Raw genomic sequence first — 14,004 nt, 5'->3', positions numbered from 1 at the left:
GCTATTAAAGACAAACTGTTTTGTTAGATTTCTTCCTAAAAATGACAATTATTGTCAGGGTTGCTGCTGGGGGGGTTAGGAATCAGACCAAGGGTTGCCCACTCTGGTACTCAAGGTTAAAATGAAACTTTATTTAGACAGAACTCAAAGAAAGCCAAAACATGAACATAGAACCCAAGAGACATAGGCACACCAGCGAGAGGGAAGAGACAACACGAGTCAAGGGGACGAGACAGGAGGGTCAAGGTCACACACACCAAGATGGGAACAAACACGGTCGGAGGCCTGGGGTCACACACACCACGGGAACACACCAGACTCACACAAACCAGCAAGGGTCGAAGGTCGGGGTCACACACACCTCTGGGACACACCAGACTCACACAAACAAGCACACAGACTAAAGGGACAAAGCAGAAGACACACGACAAGACTAAGACATGAACAAAGGGGACTAAACATGAACACCAGGGAGCTAAACAAGAAGACGAGACATGGTGACAAACACATACAAACAAAGGCAGATAACTTAACTTAAACCCAGGAGAACGAAAGGCAGTGACGGCAGAGCTGGCAGAACAAATACAAATTGGGCATAGCAAAAGCATGTAGGGCAGATGACCTGGCAAGGAACTGAGACTGAACAGAGGTACATGAAGGGAAGAACACAAACAAGGCACAGGTGAAAACAATCAACTAATTGGGTCAAAGTAAAGTGGAAAAAGACAAAACAAAACCAAATCCTAAAGGAACCTACAAAATAAAAGCATAAAACAGGGACTCAAAACACGGATCCTGACAAATTATACTTTCTGCTTTGTTTAAAATATTGATTGTACTTATCATATAAATCTAAACATGTTGTAAAGAAAAGGTTACAGAATAGATGTTTAAAAATGTTTATGAATGTCAAACATTCATAGAGACATGAGACATTCTAGAGTGAGGGCTGACACCAAGGTCAAGACAGGCACAATCAGTGAGCAACCCACAGACAGGAAGAACTACAAAATAAAAGCTTGGAACAGCAAAAGCAGGCATGATGTGACAAGAGCCTGGCATGAGTGGCCAGGAGGGGCTTAGAGGTGGAACCAAGGTCGGTCGACCAATGGGCAAAAAGAAGAGCAGATAATCTTAGTAGTCCTATAATGGAGACATACTGAAAGCTGGGGTTATACTGGAATTGACCTTACTGGAGGACAGAGACCTGAGGTTGCTCAGGAGGGTGGCCTCAAAGAGAAAACTATGGCCTTTCTGTTATTATGCTCTTTGTAAACCATATTACCAAAGTCTAGATTACTCACTTTTGACTCTTGAACACCGTAAACTTTTAATTCTAGGTGTTTTTTTCCATTTGCATAAATTTTAAGTAGGATTTGCCATGGTAGCATGCACTGCAATAAACATGTGAAATGCATGACACCTGGCACTTAAAATTGTAGATGGTGTACATTTTTTCATGTTATGTAACTGCAGTAGAGTTTGTTTCACAAGGCCACCCTAAGCAGAAAAAAGACATTATTCCCTTTAAAACAGAAGGTATGCAAAATAAAACACAAATAAGAATGTAGAACCATCCTAATAGCAGTGTGAGACTCAGCTTCGAGCTGAACATTAAAATCATTATACTAACATGTTTACGTTGACAGGTAACAGTGTTTTCATTTTGATGCTTCTCCTCCCAGGCAGTGTATCTACTGTACTTAATACTCCCCTCTACATCATGACCCCCACAACTATTACGCACACAATACCCTCACTAAGTGACCCCACCCATGTTGACACAACAACTCCTATGGAATATATGAGATCACGATGCAGGAGAACAGACATATGGCAACATGTGAGGTAAGTTTTATGCTGACATTAAAATTAAAGTTAAGATAGCAATTAGACCTCAGTTGTGCTTAAACTGCTTCTTTCCCATGAATCTCGCTGAGCTAACTTCAACAGTTGCTTCATCTAAACCATTGATTTGCCTTTTAGACCCAATCTCGACTAGATTACTCAAAGATGCCCTGCCCCTGTTGGTTCTAATCAAACATCTACACAGAGACTTTCTTTTCTAGGTTGAGCTCGTGACTTTTAGGAGATGCACACTTGGTGCTATCCCCGGCTGCAGCCCCGAGCCCGCTCAGAACACTTTAATTTATATCTGGAGGTGGTTACATGGGTTCCAGGCACCGTCTCACTTTACACAACAGGGGAAAGTTGAAACATAGGTTAACTTCAGAGTTCATACAGAGTTCACATCCATACATTTACATGTCTTGGTGATTTGCACAGAAAACCTGGGTTTCCTCAACTATGACATGCCTGGTTACACCCTTTACATAAATCTGTCTACAAAATGACAATTCTCATAACACAGTTAGCAATTTACAATGCCCTTATTCTAACATTTCCCTCCTGTTTGTCATTTTCAACATAGTATCAGAGTTTTCCATCTTCCTTGTAGGATTTTCTGGAAACTCGTCATTATGACCAAACAAGATTTGGAGAAGCAAGGCTCTGTGAGGGGTTGGGCGAAAACCTTCTGTAAAGGAAAAATTCCCAACCGGCCCCCAGGCTCCTGGGCGACCACCTCTGGTCCTCTATCAGAGCACAAACAGTTCACACATAATCAGTATTTACACAACCTGTAGCATGTCTGCAAGAGGATACTTGGTAGGTCCTGATCCGTAGTTTTTGTAGCTGTATGCCAAATTGGAAACCCCTTTGTTGGGAGCAAGTGGTATTTACAGTCTTGTAAATATTTACAGTCTGTGCTTGCATAACAGACAATACTTAGTGTCCCTAGACACAGAATCAGCCGATGGAGAGCCATAGCTGGGAGTAAGGATCAGATGGTCTCTTCAGCAGCCAAGGGTTTTGATACCGGCCGACTTCCACCTTACTCGGCTCCTAGTGGCTGTAGTATCTTGCAGTGGCTCTGATGAATCCACGTGGGTCTCTCCTGAATCTTCACTGCAGTGGGAGTGGTCAGGATCACTGTATAGGGCCCCTCCCACTTGGGAGTGGACCAGGTCTTCCTCTTGATGACCTTTATCAGGACTTGGTCACCAGGCTTGACTCTCTGCACCTGTGGAGACAAAACATCTCTTGGCAGATTATTTGCACTCATGACTTCTCTAGTTTGCAACATCTTGCTCATCCATTCAGCTAGAGTAGTTTCTCCTTGAGGTTTTTCACACACATTTTCACAAATGGGAAGTGTAAAAGGTCTTCCATAAAGGATTTCAAATGGGGTCAGGCCTCTGTCTGTTGGCGTGACCCTCATATACATTTTCACCAGGGGGAGACATTCCACCCATGTCCTTCCCGTTTGCTCCATAGTTTTCCTCAGTCTCATCTTTATAGTGCCATTAGTTCTTTCTACCAGGCCTGCACTTTGGGGATGGTATGAACAGTGGTTTTTCAATTCAAACCCCAGATGTTTAGACATCTGCGTAACTACTTCATTTACAAAATGTGGACCATTATCACTGTAGACTCGCTGTGGGATCCCATGATCTGGGATTATACTTTTGCATAGCGCTTTGGCTACTGTCAGCGCATCAGCACTTTTGCTAGGCACAATCTCAACCCACTTAGAGTATGCATCTATCAGAACAAGACAATACTTGTATGTCTGACATTGTGACAACTCTATGAAATCCATGTGAATAACTTGGAATGGATAGTCCGGATTGGGGAATCTCCCTCTCTTTGGTCTGAGATTTCCCTGTGGGTTATGCTTACAGCAAGTCAAACAGGATTTACAAAACTTTTTTGAGTAGTTATTAAAACCTGGTGCATGAAAATACTTCTCCACTGCATATATTACTTCTCCACTGCATATACCATCCCTCCTGTTGACACATGGCAAGGCCCATGCGTCAAAATAGCTGCCGTATGATAGAGACTTCTAGGCAGACAAAATTTGTCTATAATCTTAAAAAGATCTTGCTCAATTATGGCTCCTTCTTTGAGCCAGAGTTGCTGTTCAGCCGGTGGGGCTCTTTTCTGCATGTCTGAAAGTACTTCATGATCTATAGGCTGTTTCACTTCTTCCATGAGGTATAGGTTACATTTCCCAAACTGTCCCTGCGCCGCTGCTTTCCTGGATTCAGTCAGGGCTCTGCCTTCTGGTGTTAATTTATGACCCAGGAATACAACTTCAGAAGTAGCCCACTGTAGCTTTTTTGGAGATGCTTTGTTACCTGTTCTTTCTAAATGTTTGAACAGTGCTATCGCCGTGTCTTTGTTATGCTACTGAGTGTCTGATGTAATTAAGATATCATCCACATAGGTCAAAATTCGGCTATGTGAAGGCACATGGAATGTAGATAGGCAATTTTCCAATTCTGATACAAATATAGTGGGGCTATCAACATAACCCTGTGGCAACCTGGTGTAGGTGAGTTTCTTTCCCTCAAAGGTGAACCCAAACCATCCCTGTGAGTCTGGATGTACTGGGATAGAGAAAAAAGCATTACTGAGATCCACAACCGTGAACCACTTCATTTCAGGTTTTATATGGTTCAGCAAAGTGTGAGGATCTGGGACACACGGGGCCCTACTTTCAACTGCTTTATTTACTTCCCTTAAGTCTTGAATCATCCTCCAACTCCTCCCATCAGCCTTTTTCACTGGAAATATAGGGGTGTTACACTGAGCCTCTGGTGCTCTCACCAGGATTCCTGCATCAAGCATCTCTTGTACTACCGGCCTGATTCCCTGAAGGGCGTCTGGTTTAAGGGGATACTGCTTTATCCTAGGTCTATAATCAGATTTAGCCTTAATAATAACTTCTGGAGCTGTGGTCATTAGGCCTACATCAGTTTTGCTTCGAGACCAGAAACTGTCAGGCACCTCAGCCAAACACGGATCTAACTCCTCCAGAAGTAACACTCATTCTCGGTCATCCTCCCCCATGTGAGCACGGGGAGTGGCCGTTACAACCCAATTTAAGTTTTTGTAAAAACAGCTTCCCACACTATTACTAAACCAGCCTCCTTCTTCTTCATGCCAATCACAAATACTCTCAGCTTTATTCAAAAACTGCTTTAACTCCTCCCAGTGCATGTCATTCGTCTTAGACACTGACAAATGAGGATTAGGTGTCCATCCCTTCATGAGGCGCTTAGCTTCTGGAGGAAGACTAACAGAGCATACTGCCTTTCCTTTCCTATCAGTATAAAGGGTCTTAAGCGTTATTCTCTGTGGCCCTAACTTCTCAAACTTCCGTACATAGTCAAAATCTGGACCTGGGGTGTGTTTATAATAGAGGGTGACATGCATCTGCTCTGGGGAGAGGCTTTCTGAGTGTGGTGGTTGAGGATCAGGCAGCAGGCGCAGGAGCTGCTCTCCTGTGCGTCCAGGGTCAGGCATGGGCAGATCTAGGGACCACCAGTAATGTGGTGCCCCTTGTTTCAGCACTACATAAGAGGGGATCTCCTCCCCCGGGCCTATGGCTGCCATCCCGTTAGTAGTAGGTACTAGAGATATTTTTAACTTACTCAACAAATCTCTGCCCAATAAGTTCACAGGACAGTTAGGACACAAAACTGCCATTACCTTTTCCTGAAAGCCAGATGCCTCATCCTCAATCATAAAACTTTGGGAGAAACTGCAAGGGGTGACCTGTCCATTCGCTGATTTTACAAAAATATTTTTATCACCTTTTGTCACTCCAGGAACTTTATCCCTCAGGACTGTTCTGTCTGCTCCTGTGTCACACAAGAACTCTATTTTCACTCCATTAATTTTTAGCATTCTAATGGGCATTACCTTATTCCCTTCTGAATTATAATAAGTGTCTACAATTTCTTCAAGGTCCAGCATTTCATCTACAGTAGGGCCTAGTCATGCTTGGGGGTTAAAGGGTCCCGGTCTCCTATACTCTTCTGATCGTCTGCCTTCATCTCTCCCTGAGCTCTGTTTCTGCTCATCACAATCACGGGCAAAGTGTCCTGGTCTACCGCAATTATAGCATACATCATCCTTCCATTTCCTATTTCCAAAGCCTCTTCCTGAGCTCCCTCTACCTCTGCCTCTTCCTCTGAATCCTCTCCTGTTGTACTGTGAAGGACCTCCTCTCCCCCTGTCACCCATGACATCCAGTAGTGCAAACACTGCAGCTTTTGATTGTTGTTCTGATTTATGTTTCTGTAAGTCTTGGGCATGCTGTGCATAATTCATTATTCGAGTCACTCCATCTGTGGGTGTATTAATATTTAGTTTTCGGATGTGGTGGGTGATGGACGGAAGAAACCCACTCAGCAAGGCCTGTTTCAGTTGTTGCTGATAGGGGGAAGCGACAGTGTCAGAGGGATCCAAACCACTGTTTGTCTTAAACACCTCCTCTAGCCGTCCTCTATAGTACTGCACATCCTCACCTTCTTTCTGTTTACATTGGGCAATAGCTTGGTAATCAGGAGGTTTAACAAATGCATTTTTTACTCTATCTGTCAGTAATGTAACTTGGTTGTCTAAGACTGGGTCTCCGGGGGCCAAAACCTCCCCCGCCGGAGTCCGCCCTGTATATCCTCCCCTCACTCCTCCATATCTGTGTCCTAAAGCTTTCCTGCACACTGAGTCAATCTCCTGCCCGTCCAAATTGTAAGTTTGTCTAAGTTGTTGCAGATTTTCAATCCATTGACGAACATTAACGAAGGGGTCCCCTAGCCCTTTTACTGCATCCTCCAGCTCCTTACCAGGAGAAGGGGCCTGTTGTCATTCCCTACTCCAAAATGAGGGTTAGGCACTTCTATGGCTGGAAAGATGCTGGCTGGGTCAATCAATGGTGGCCAGGGCGGCGGATCAGGACGGGGCCCCATCCTTAACCCATCGCCCTGGAAGTCCCTAAACGGACTTAATTTTGACATAGCCTCTGCCAGTCCCTGGACCTCATCAATTAAAGGACCATACAGATTTCCTGATCTAGTGCGGCTAGGACTGATTAGAGCAGGTCCAGCCGTAGGAGGCGGGGTCGCGGCTGCCTTTGCTGCCCCCGTCACAGGTGCGGCAGCCGCAGCAGCCGCTTCTTCTTGTTGAATTAACGCTTGTGGGCGCCCTACAAAATCAGCTGGGTCCTCTTGGAGGGCTGCTATGAGGGACTTTTTATCTCTTCTCTTCTCTTCTCTTCTCAGCTTGCTCTTGCCACTTTACTGCCTCAATGAGCTGAAGTTTAAATTTATCAATTTTCCTAGGTTCTACTATGGCCATTTCTGCTTTTAACTGAGTTACCAATTTATCGCATGCGCAGGTTTCCAATTTTCCAGGAAACTCATTCTTTTTCCCTCCATTCTCTTAAATATCTCGCTGATCCAGGAGAATAAGTGTTCATAAATTTAGGATCCCCCATTAATTGGGGTTTACTGTTCCCCTTTCCCATAGTTGCAACTTTGGCACAAGCAAACGATCAGTCACAACAGCGCGGGGATCGTCCACTGTATCAAGCTTCTACAGGTACTAATTACCTGCGGATACAGCCGTCCACCACACTCAACTTTTCAATTTTTACTTGTGCCCAACAAATAACACACAGTTTAAATAGGTAGTGACGCTGCTCTATTCAGCCGACAATAGTCCGTCAACTACCATCAATCACACGTTCTCATTCACTCACACGTGTTTCAGTATCCCTGATACTTTCTTTTCGTCCCTGACGAATAGCGCTTTTACTTTTCAAGTGTCCCTGACACTACTATGTCCCTGACATAGGTTTCGTCCCTGACGAACTTACAGCTGCTTTCTAGTGTCCCTGACACTGCTATGTCCCTGACATAGGTTTCGTCCCTGACGAACTTACAGCTGCTCTCTAGTGTCCCAGACACTGCTATGTCCCAGACATAGAAGTCAACGCAGCTCACCTATTTCTGCAGATACGTCTCTTGTCCGGCCTCCGTCAAGCAGCAGAAGTGAAGAGGATCTTTTCAGGCGAGTAGACACCGACCTCCCGTCGAATTCACGAGGGTGGATTTTCCTCGGTCCCCTATGGGACCGACTGTGCACAGTTTTCCAGCGTCCTCGTCCTCCTCTTCACCGTTGATGCTGTATTGGAAACCGGGCGGAAACACCAATAAATGTTGGTTCTAATCAAACATCTACACAGAGACTTTCTTTTCTAGGTTGAGCTCGTGACTTTTAGGAGATGCACACTTGGTGCTATCCCCGGCTGCAGCCCCGAGCCCGCTCAGAACACTTTAATTTATATCTGGAGGTGGTTACATGGGTTCCAGGCACCGTCTCACTTTACACAACAGGGGAAAGTTGAAACATAGGTTAACTTCAGAGTTCATACAGAGTTCACATCCATACATTTACATGTCTTGGTGATTTGCACAGAAAACCTGGGTTTCCTCAACTATGACATGCCTGGTTACACCCTTTACATAAATCTGTCTACAAAATGACAATTCTCATAACACAGTTAGCAATTTACAATGCCCTTATTCTAACAGCCCCTAATCAACAAATCACTGTTAGACCTTGTCAGTTTACCTTTAGTATCAGGTTATGCACCAGAGGCTTTTACGATTGCAGTGATCAAAGTGTTACTCAAAAATCCTGATCTCGATTCAGACATTTTGAAAATCTAAAGACTAACATACAATCCACTCCTTATTTCTGAAATCCTTCAGAACGCTCTTGCAAAGGAACTGTGTGACCTCTTGACTGAGAATGAAATATTTATTTAAAGATTCTGCAGCCAAGATTTAGAGTACGTCATAGTACACACAGAACATAGTCACATACAATATTCTTTTAGCCTCAGACAACAGACTTGTCTCTGTACTTTTCCTGTTAGGTCTTAGTGCCATTCCATTTACCACAGCATGTTATTGTAGGACTAGCACATGTGATTGGGATTTGAGGAACAATGTTTAAATATGATTTATCAGACAGATTCCAATTTATTCATGTCAGATTCCAATTTGTTCATGTTCATGATGAAATTGCCATGCACACAAAAGCCAGCTATGGAGTTCCACAAGGTTCTGTGTTAGGACCGATTCGCTTCACATTATACATGCTTCCCCTAGGCAGTGTTATTAGGAAGGACAACACTAACTACTATTCATATGCAGATGACATTCAGCTTTATCTATCTACAAAACTTGATTAAACAAGCATGTCTTAAAGACATAAAGGCCTATATGACCAGTACCTTTCTACTTTTAAATTCATAGAAAACTGAACTTATTGTATTTGATATATAAACCTATATGAGTTATCATTGACCAGAATATGTCCTTCAACTCACACATAAAACAAACCTCTAGAACTCCTTTTGTTCACTTGCACAATATTGCTAAAATTAGAAATATCTTATTTCAAAATTATGCTGAAAAACTAGTCCATGCATTAATTACTTCAAGGCTAGATTACTGTAACTTGTTATTAGGATGTTCCAGCAACTCCAAACTGTACACAGTTACAATTCTCGTTTTGTGTTATCTCGTCTTGACTTGCTCCTTTCCACAGTTGACAATGGCTTGCTCACAAGGGATTTGTTGGGTTTCTAAGCAAAGTTCCTTGAGATCCTTTCACTGTGGTTTGGTACTATACAAATGAATTAAATTTAATTGAAACTGAATAGGGGCAGCATGGTGGCGGAGTGGTTAGCACTGTTGCCTCACAGCAAGAAGGTCGTGGGTTTGCATCCCGGCCTTTCTGTGTGGAGTTTGCATGTTCTCCCTGTGCTTGCGTGGGTTTACTCCGGGTACTCCGGTTTCCTCCCACAGTCCAAAAACATGTAAGTCAGGTTGATTGGTGACTCTAAAATTGCCCGTAGGAGTGAGTGTGTGAGTGTGAGTGTGTGTCTGTCTTTGTGTGTCTATATGTGGCCCTGCGACAGACTGGTGACCTGTCCAGGGTATACCCCTGCCTTCCACCCGAGAGAGAGCTGGGATAGGCTCCAGCATATCCCCGTGACCCTGAGCCAGGAAAAGCGGGTATAGAAGATGGATGGATGGATGAAACTGAATATAGACATTTTTTTAAATCTGAAAAACTGATTTGTTTCTACTCAGTCTGATGATGTCACACACTGTTATTCTCTGATTTAATCTCCAATTTTAGACTCAAAATTATTAAAAACAAAAAAAAATCATAAAAGAGTACATGTGAAAGTTTAAAGATTTTAAAACTTTTGACAGTTGAATCTGTATTTTTAGCTGCATGAATGCCACAGCTGTAGGTTGGTAAAAATTGAGTTGTTTGATCAGTCAGATTATTTCCCCTAAGGAGTAATTCATAGGATATAGCACAAACATACTGAATTTCTGTTAGTCACAAATTTTTCATGCTATGTTTGCCATATGGCCAACATGTTCACAGTGACAGTGCCATCATGCTGATGGTTTTATTCTCAGGCTGTGCAGCTACTAACTTCCTAGACAACAGCCAATCAGATGCATTTCAGTTCGACCTATCACGTCATCTCATCTCCTTCACTAAATAACCAAGACATCTCTGCACACAGACAGTGTCACAATGATTGTGTTATGGGTTACGCTGCTTCTCCTCCAACAAGGACGTAAGTGCTATTTAATAATGACTAAATATTTTTACATTGAAGTATCTGCATGCAATCTAGATGTGTTGTGGTTGATGTGATTATTTCCTGCATTCAGATAATTATGATTTTGTTTTTATTTTTCTCAGACATGCTGGTTCCAGTGATTACAGTTGGACTTCATGAACCTGTGACATTCACATGTTTTTTGCCTGATAAGGACTTCATCCGAAATGGACTCCAGTGGTACAAGCAGAGTGTTGGAGATAACCTGAAATTAATTTTGACACTGCGGACAAATATAAACCCAACGTATGAACCAGAGTTTTCTGAGTCAAGATTCAAAGTAAATCATAACCAGAATATCAGCAATCTGATCATACTGAGGACGATTCAGGAAGATGAGGGAATGTATCACTGTGCAGTCAGGGTCTGGAACACGTTTACTTGGAGTGGGACATATTTGTCATTAAAAGGTAATTATGTATTTTTTACATTATACTGGGATAAATTAAAACACATATTTGCTTAAACAGAGTTAATGTTTCTTAAAACAACTCAGTGTCACCAAACAGTTGTTGAAAAAAAATCATCTTAAATTACCTTATTTTAATTTGATGTTACATTTATTTTTCTCTTTTGTTAATGTGGAAGTTTAAGTTTGGACCTAATTTACATTGTAGGACTCCAAACTCATGTTATTTCTCCACTGTAGATCTTAAATTTTCAACAATCTTGTATCACACAGGAAACACTCAGAGGACATCAAACTATTCAGTTGTTCAGTCGACAGTATCTGATCCAGTCCGTCCAGGAGACTCAGTGACTCTGCAGTGTTCAGTCCTCTCTGACTCTGAGAGCGACACGTGTCCAAGAAATCACAGTGTGTACTGGTTCAGAGCTGGATCAGATGAATCTCATCCAAACATCATCTACACTGATGGAAATAATGAATGTGAGAAGAGATCTGACACTGTGAAGAGCTGTGTTTATCACTTCTCTAAGGACATCAGCTCCTCTGATGCTGGGACTTATTACTGTGCTGTGGCCACATGTAGACAGATATTATTTGGAGATGGAACAAAACTGGACATTGGTATGATTTTATGTTTCAGTCCTGGAATATGTTAATAGGATCGTGGCTTTCAGAAGCATTAATTAATTTTTGTTTTCTAGAGCAAACAGCAAGTTCTGAATTTATTGCACTGGTGGTATCAGTGATCTGTTTGGCCGTCTCTGTGACTGGAAATATTGTTTTCATCTGTTCCCGAAATTCAAGACCAGCATCTGAACAGTTTAAAGGTAAGTGTTGAATGAGTAATATTTTACATGGATTTACTTGAAAAGATCATTCAATTGCTGAATTACAGGAAGATCATTTTGAGAACTCAGATAAAGTACATGTTATTCCTGGTTTTTTTCCAACATTAGGAATCAAAGGTTCCACTTCACAAGGAAGGCATGACAACTTAAGCCTTGTAAGTAATCAAACCAAATCACATTTGTTATCTCCATTAACATGATTCCAGCAGCACCATATAACAATGTGACTACATCAAGTGTTTTACTTGTTGCACAGCCTGAAGATGGACATGATCTAAACTATGCTGCGTTACATTTCTCTGGAGAGAAAGCTACACGAGGAAGGAAGAAGAAAGAAATGAAGAATGAGGACAGTGTGTATTCTCAAGTTAAATGCTAAGTATTAATATGAATCTGAAAATGTGTGGATTCATAATATTGTCATTGTTAATAAAAAGTTAATATGGTTTATTCTCTTGCATCATCTAATGTAATTCATGTGGATCCTCACATTATCTTAGTATATGCTTGTTGATATTTTTATTCATTACTACAGCAGCTTTTATTAAAACATAAACTACACACCTTTGTGTTGTTTCATGATTTAAAACTTTAATATGGCTATTAAAGACAAACTGTTTTGTTAGATTTCTTTCTAAAAATGACAATTATACTTTCTGCTTCGTTTAAAATATTGATTGTACTTATCATATAAATCTAAACATGTTGTAAAGAAAAGGTTACAGAATAGATGTTTAAAAATTTTTATGAATGTCAAACATTCATAGAGACATGAGACATCCTAGAGTGAGGGCTGACACCAAGGTCAAGACAGGCACAATCAGTGAGCAACCCACAGACAGGAAGAACTACAAAATAAAAGCTTGGAACAGCAAAAGCAGGCATGATGTGACAAGAGCCTGGCATGAGTGGCCAGGAGGGGCTTAGAGGTGGAACCAAGGTCGGTCGACCAATGGGCAAAAAGAAGAGCAGATAATCTTAGTAGTCCTATACTGGAGACATACTGAAAGCTGGGGTTATACTGGAATTGACCTTACTGGAGGACAGAGACCTGAGGTTGCTCAGGAGGGTGGCCTCAAAGAGAAAACTATGGCCTTTCTGTCATTATGCTCTTTGTAAACCATATTACCAAAGTCTAGATTACTCACTTTTGACTCTTGAACACCGTAAACTTTTAATTCTAGGTGTTTTTTCCATTTGCATAAATTTTAAGTAGGATTTGCCATGGTAGCATGCACTGCAATAAACATGTGAAATGCATGACACCTGGGATCTCACTGGACGTATTTCCAGTCTGGCTTTGTTTTCTAATGACCAAGGCCTGTGATGTGTCCACCAGAGGAGCCAGAAGTCAGTCTGAACCAATGATCCCTCCACAAATGAGAAAATTCAGCCTCACATAGACAATAACTAAAGTTTGATTTTTCTTGTCTTCAGTGACTAGAGAAATCAGATATATCCGACATTTCCAAGAGGGCACTTAAAATTGTCTTCTTCTCCTTTTGGCTACTCCCTTCAGGGGTCACCACAGCGAATCATCTGCCTCCATTTAACCCTATCCTCTGTATCCTCCTCACCCACACCAACTATCCTCATGTCCTCCTTCACTACATCCAAGAACCTCCTCTTTGGTCTTCCTCTAGGCCTCCTTCCTGGCAGCTCTAACATCAGCATCCTTTTACCAATGTATTCACTGTCCCTCCTCTGAACATGTCCAAACCATCTCAATCTGGCTTCCCTGGCTTTTTCTCCAAAACATCTAACATGAGCTGTCCCTCTGATGTACTCATTCCTGATCCTATCCATCCTCATCATTCCCAAAGAGAACCTCAACATCTTCAGCTCTGCTACCTCCAGCTCTGCCTCCTCTCTTTTTTTCAGTGCCACTATCTCTAAACCAGACAACATTGCTGGTCTCACCACTGTCTTATACACCTTTCCTTTCATTCTTGCTGACACTCTTTTGTCACACATCACACCTGACACTTTCCTTCACCCATTCCAACCTTCTTGCACACGTGTCTTCACTTCTTTTCCACACTCTCCATTGTTCTGGACTGTTGACCGTAGGTACTTAAAATCCTCCACCTTCTTCAACTCTACTCCCTGTAACCTCACCGTTCTACTTGAGTCCCTCTCATTTACACACATGTACTCTGTTTTACTGCGACTAACCT

General features: G+C 42.1%; 1 protein-coding gene across 1 annotated transcript; it reads left to right on the top strand.

Moving 5' to 3' along the window:
* The first annotated feature begins 10,482 nt into the window (after nucleotides 1–10,482).
* On the top strand, nucleotides 10,483–12,388 carry LOC113144081 (uncharacterized). Its single transcript, XM_026329788.1, has 6 exons — nucleotides 10,483–10,525; nucleotides 10,654–10,980; nucleotides 11,253–11,600; nucleotides 11,681–11,806; nucleotides 11,936–11,982; nucleotides 12,084–12,388. The coding sequence occupies exons 1-6, from the start codon at nucleotides 10,483–10,485 to the stop codon at nucleotides 12,204–12,206; spliced, it is 1,014 nt and encodes a 337-aa protein (XP_026185573.1). The 3' UTR covers nucleotides 12,207–12,388.
* Nucleotides 12,389–14,004: the final 1,616 nt, after the last annotated feature.

Source organism: Mastacembelus armatus, chromosome 10 (assembly GCF_900324485.2).
Source record: "Mastacembelus armatus chromosome 10, fMasArm1.2, whole genome shotgun sequence".
NCBI classification, from domain to species: Eukaryota; Metazoa; Chordata; class Actinopteri; order Synbranchiformes; family Mastacembelidae; genus Mastacembelus; species Mastacembelus armatus.
This window is presented reverse-complemented; position numbering and strand designations above follow the sequence as displayed.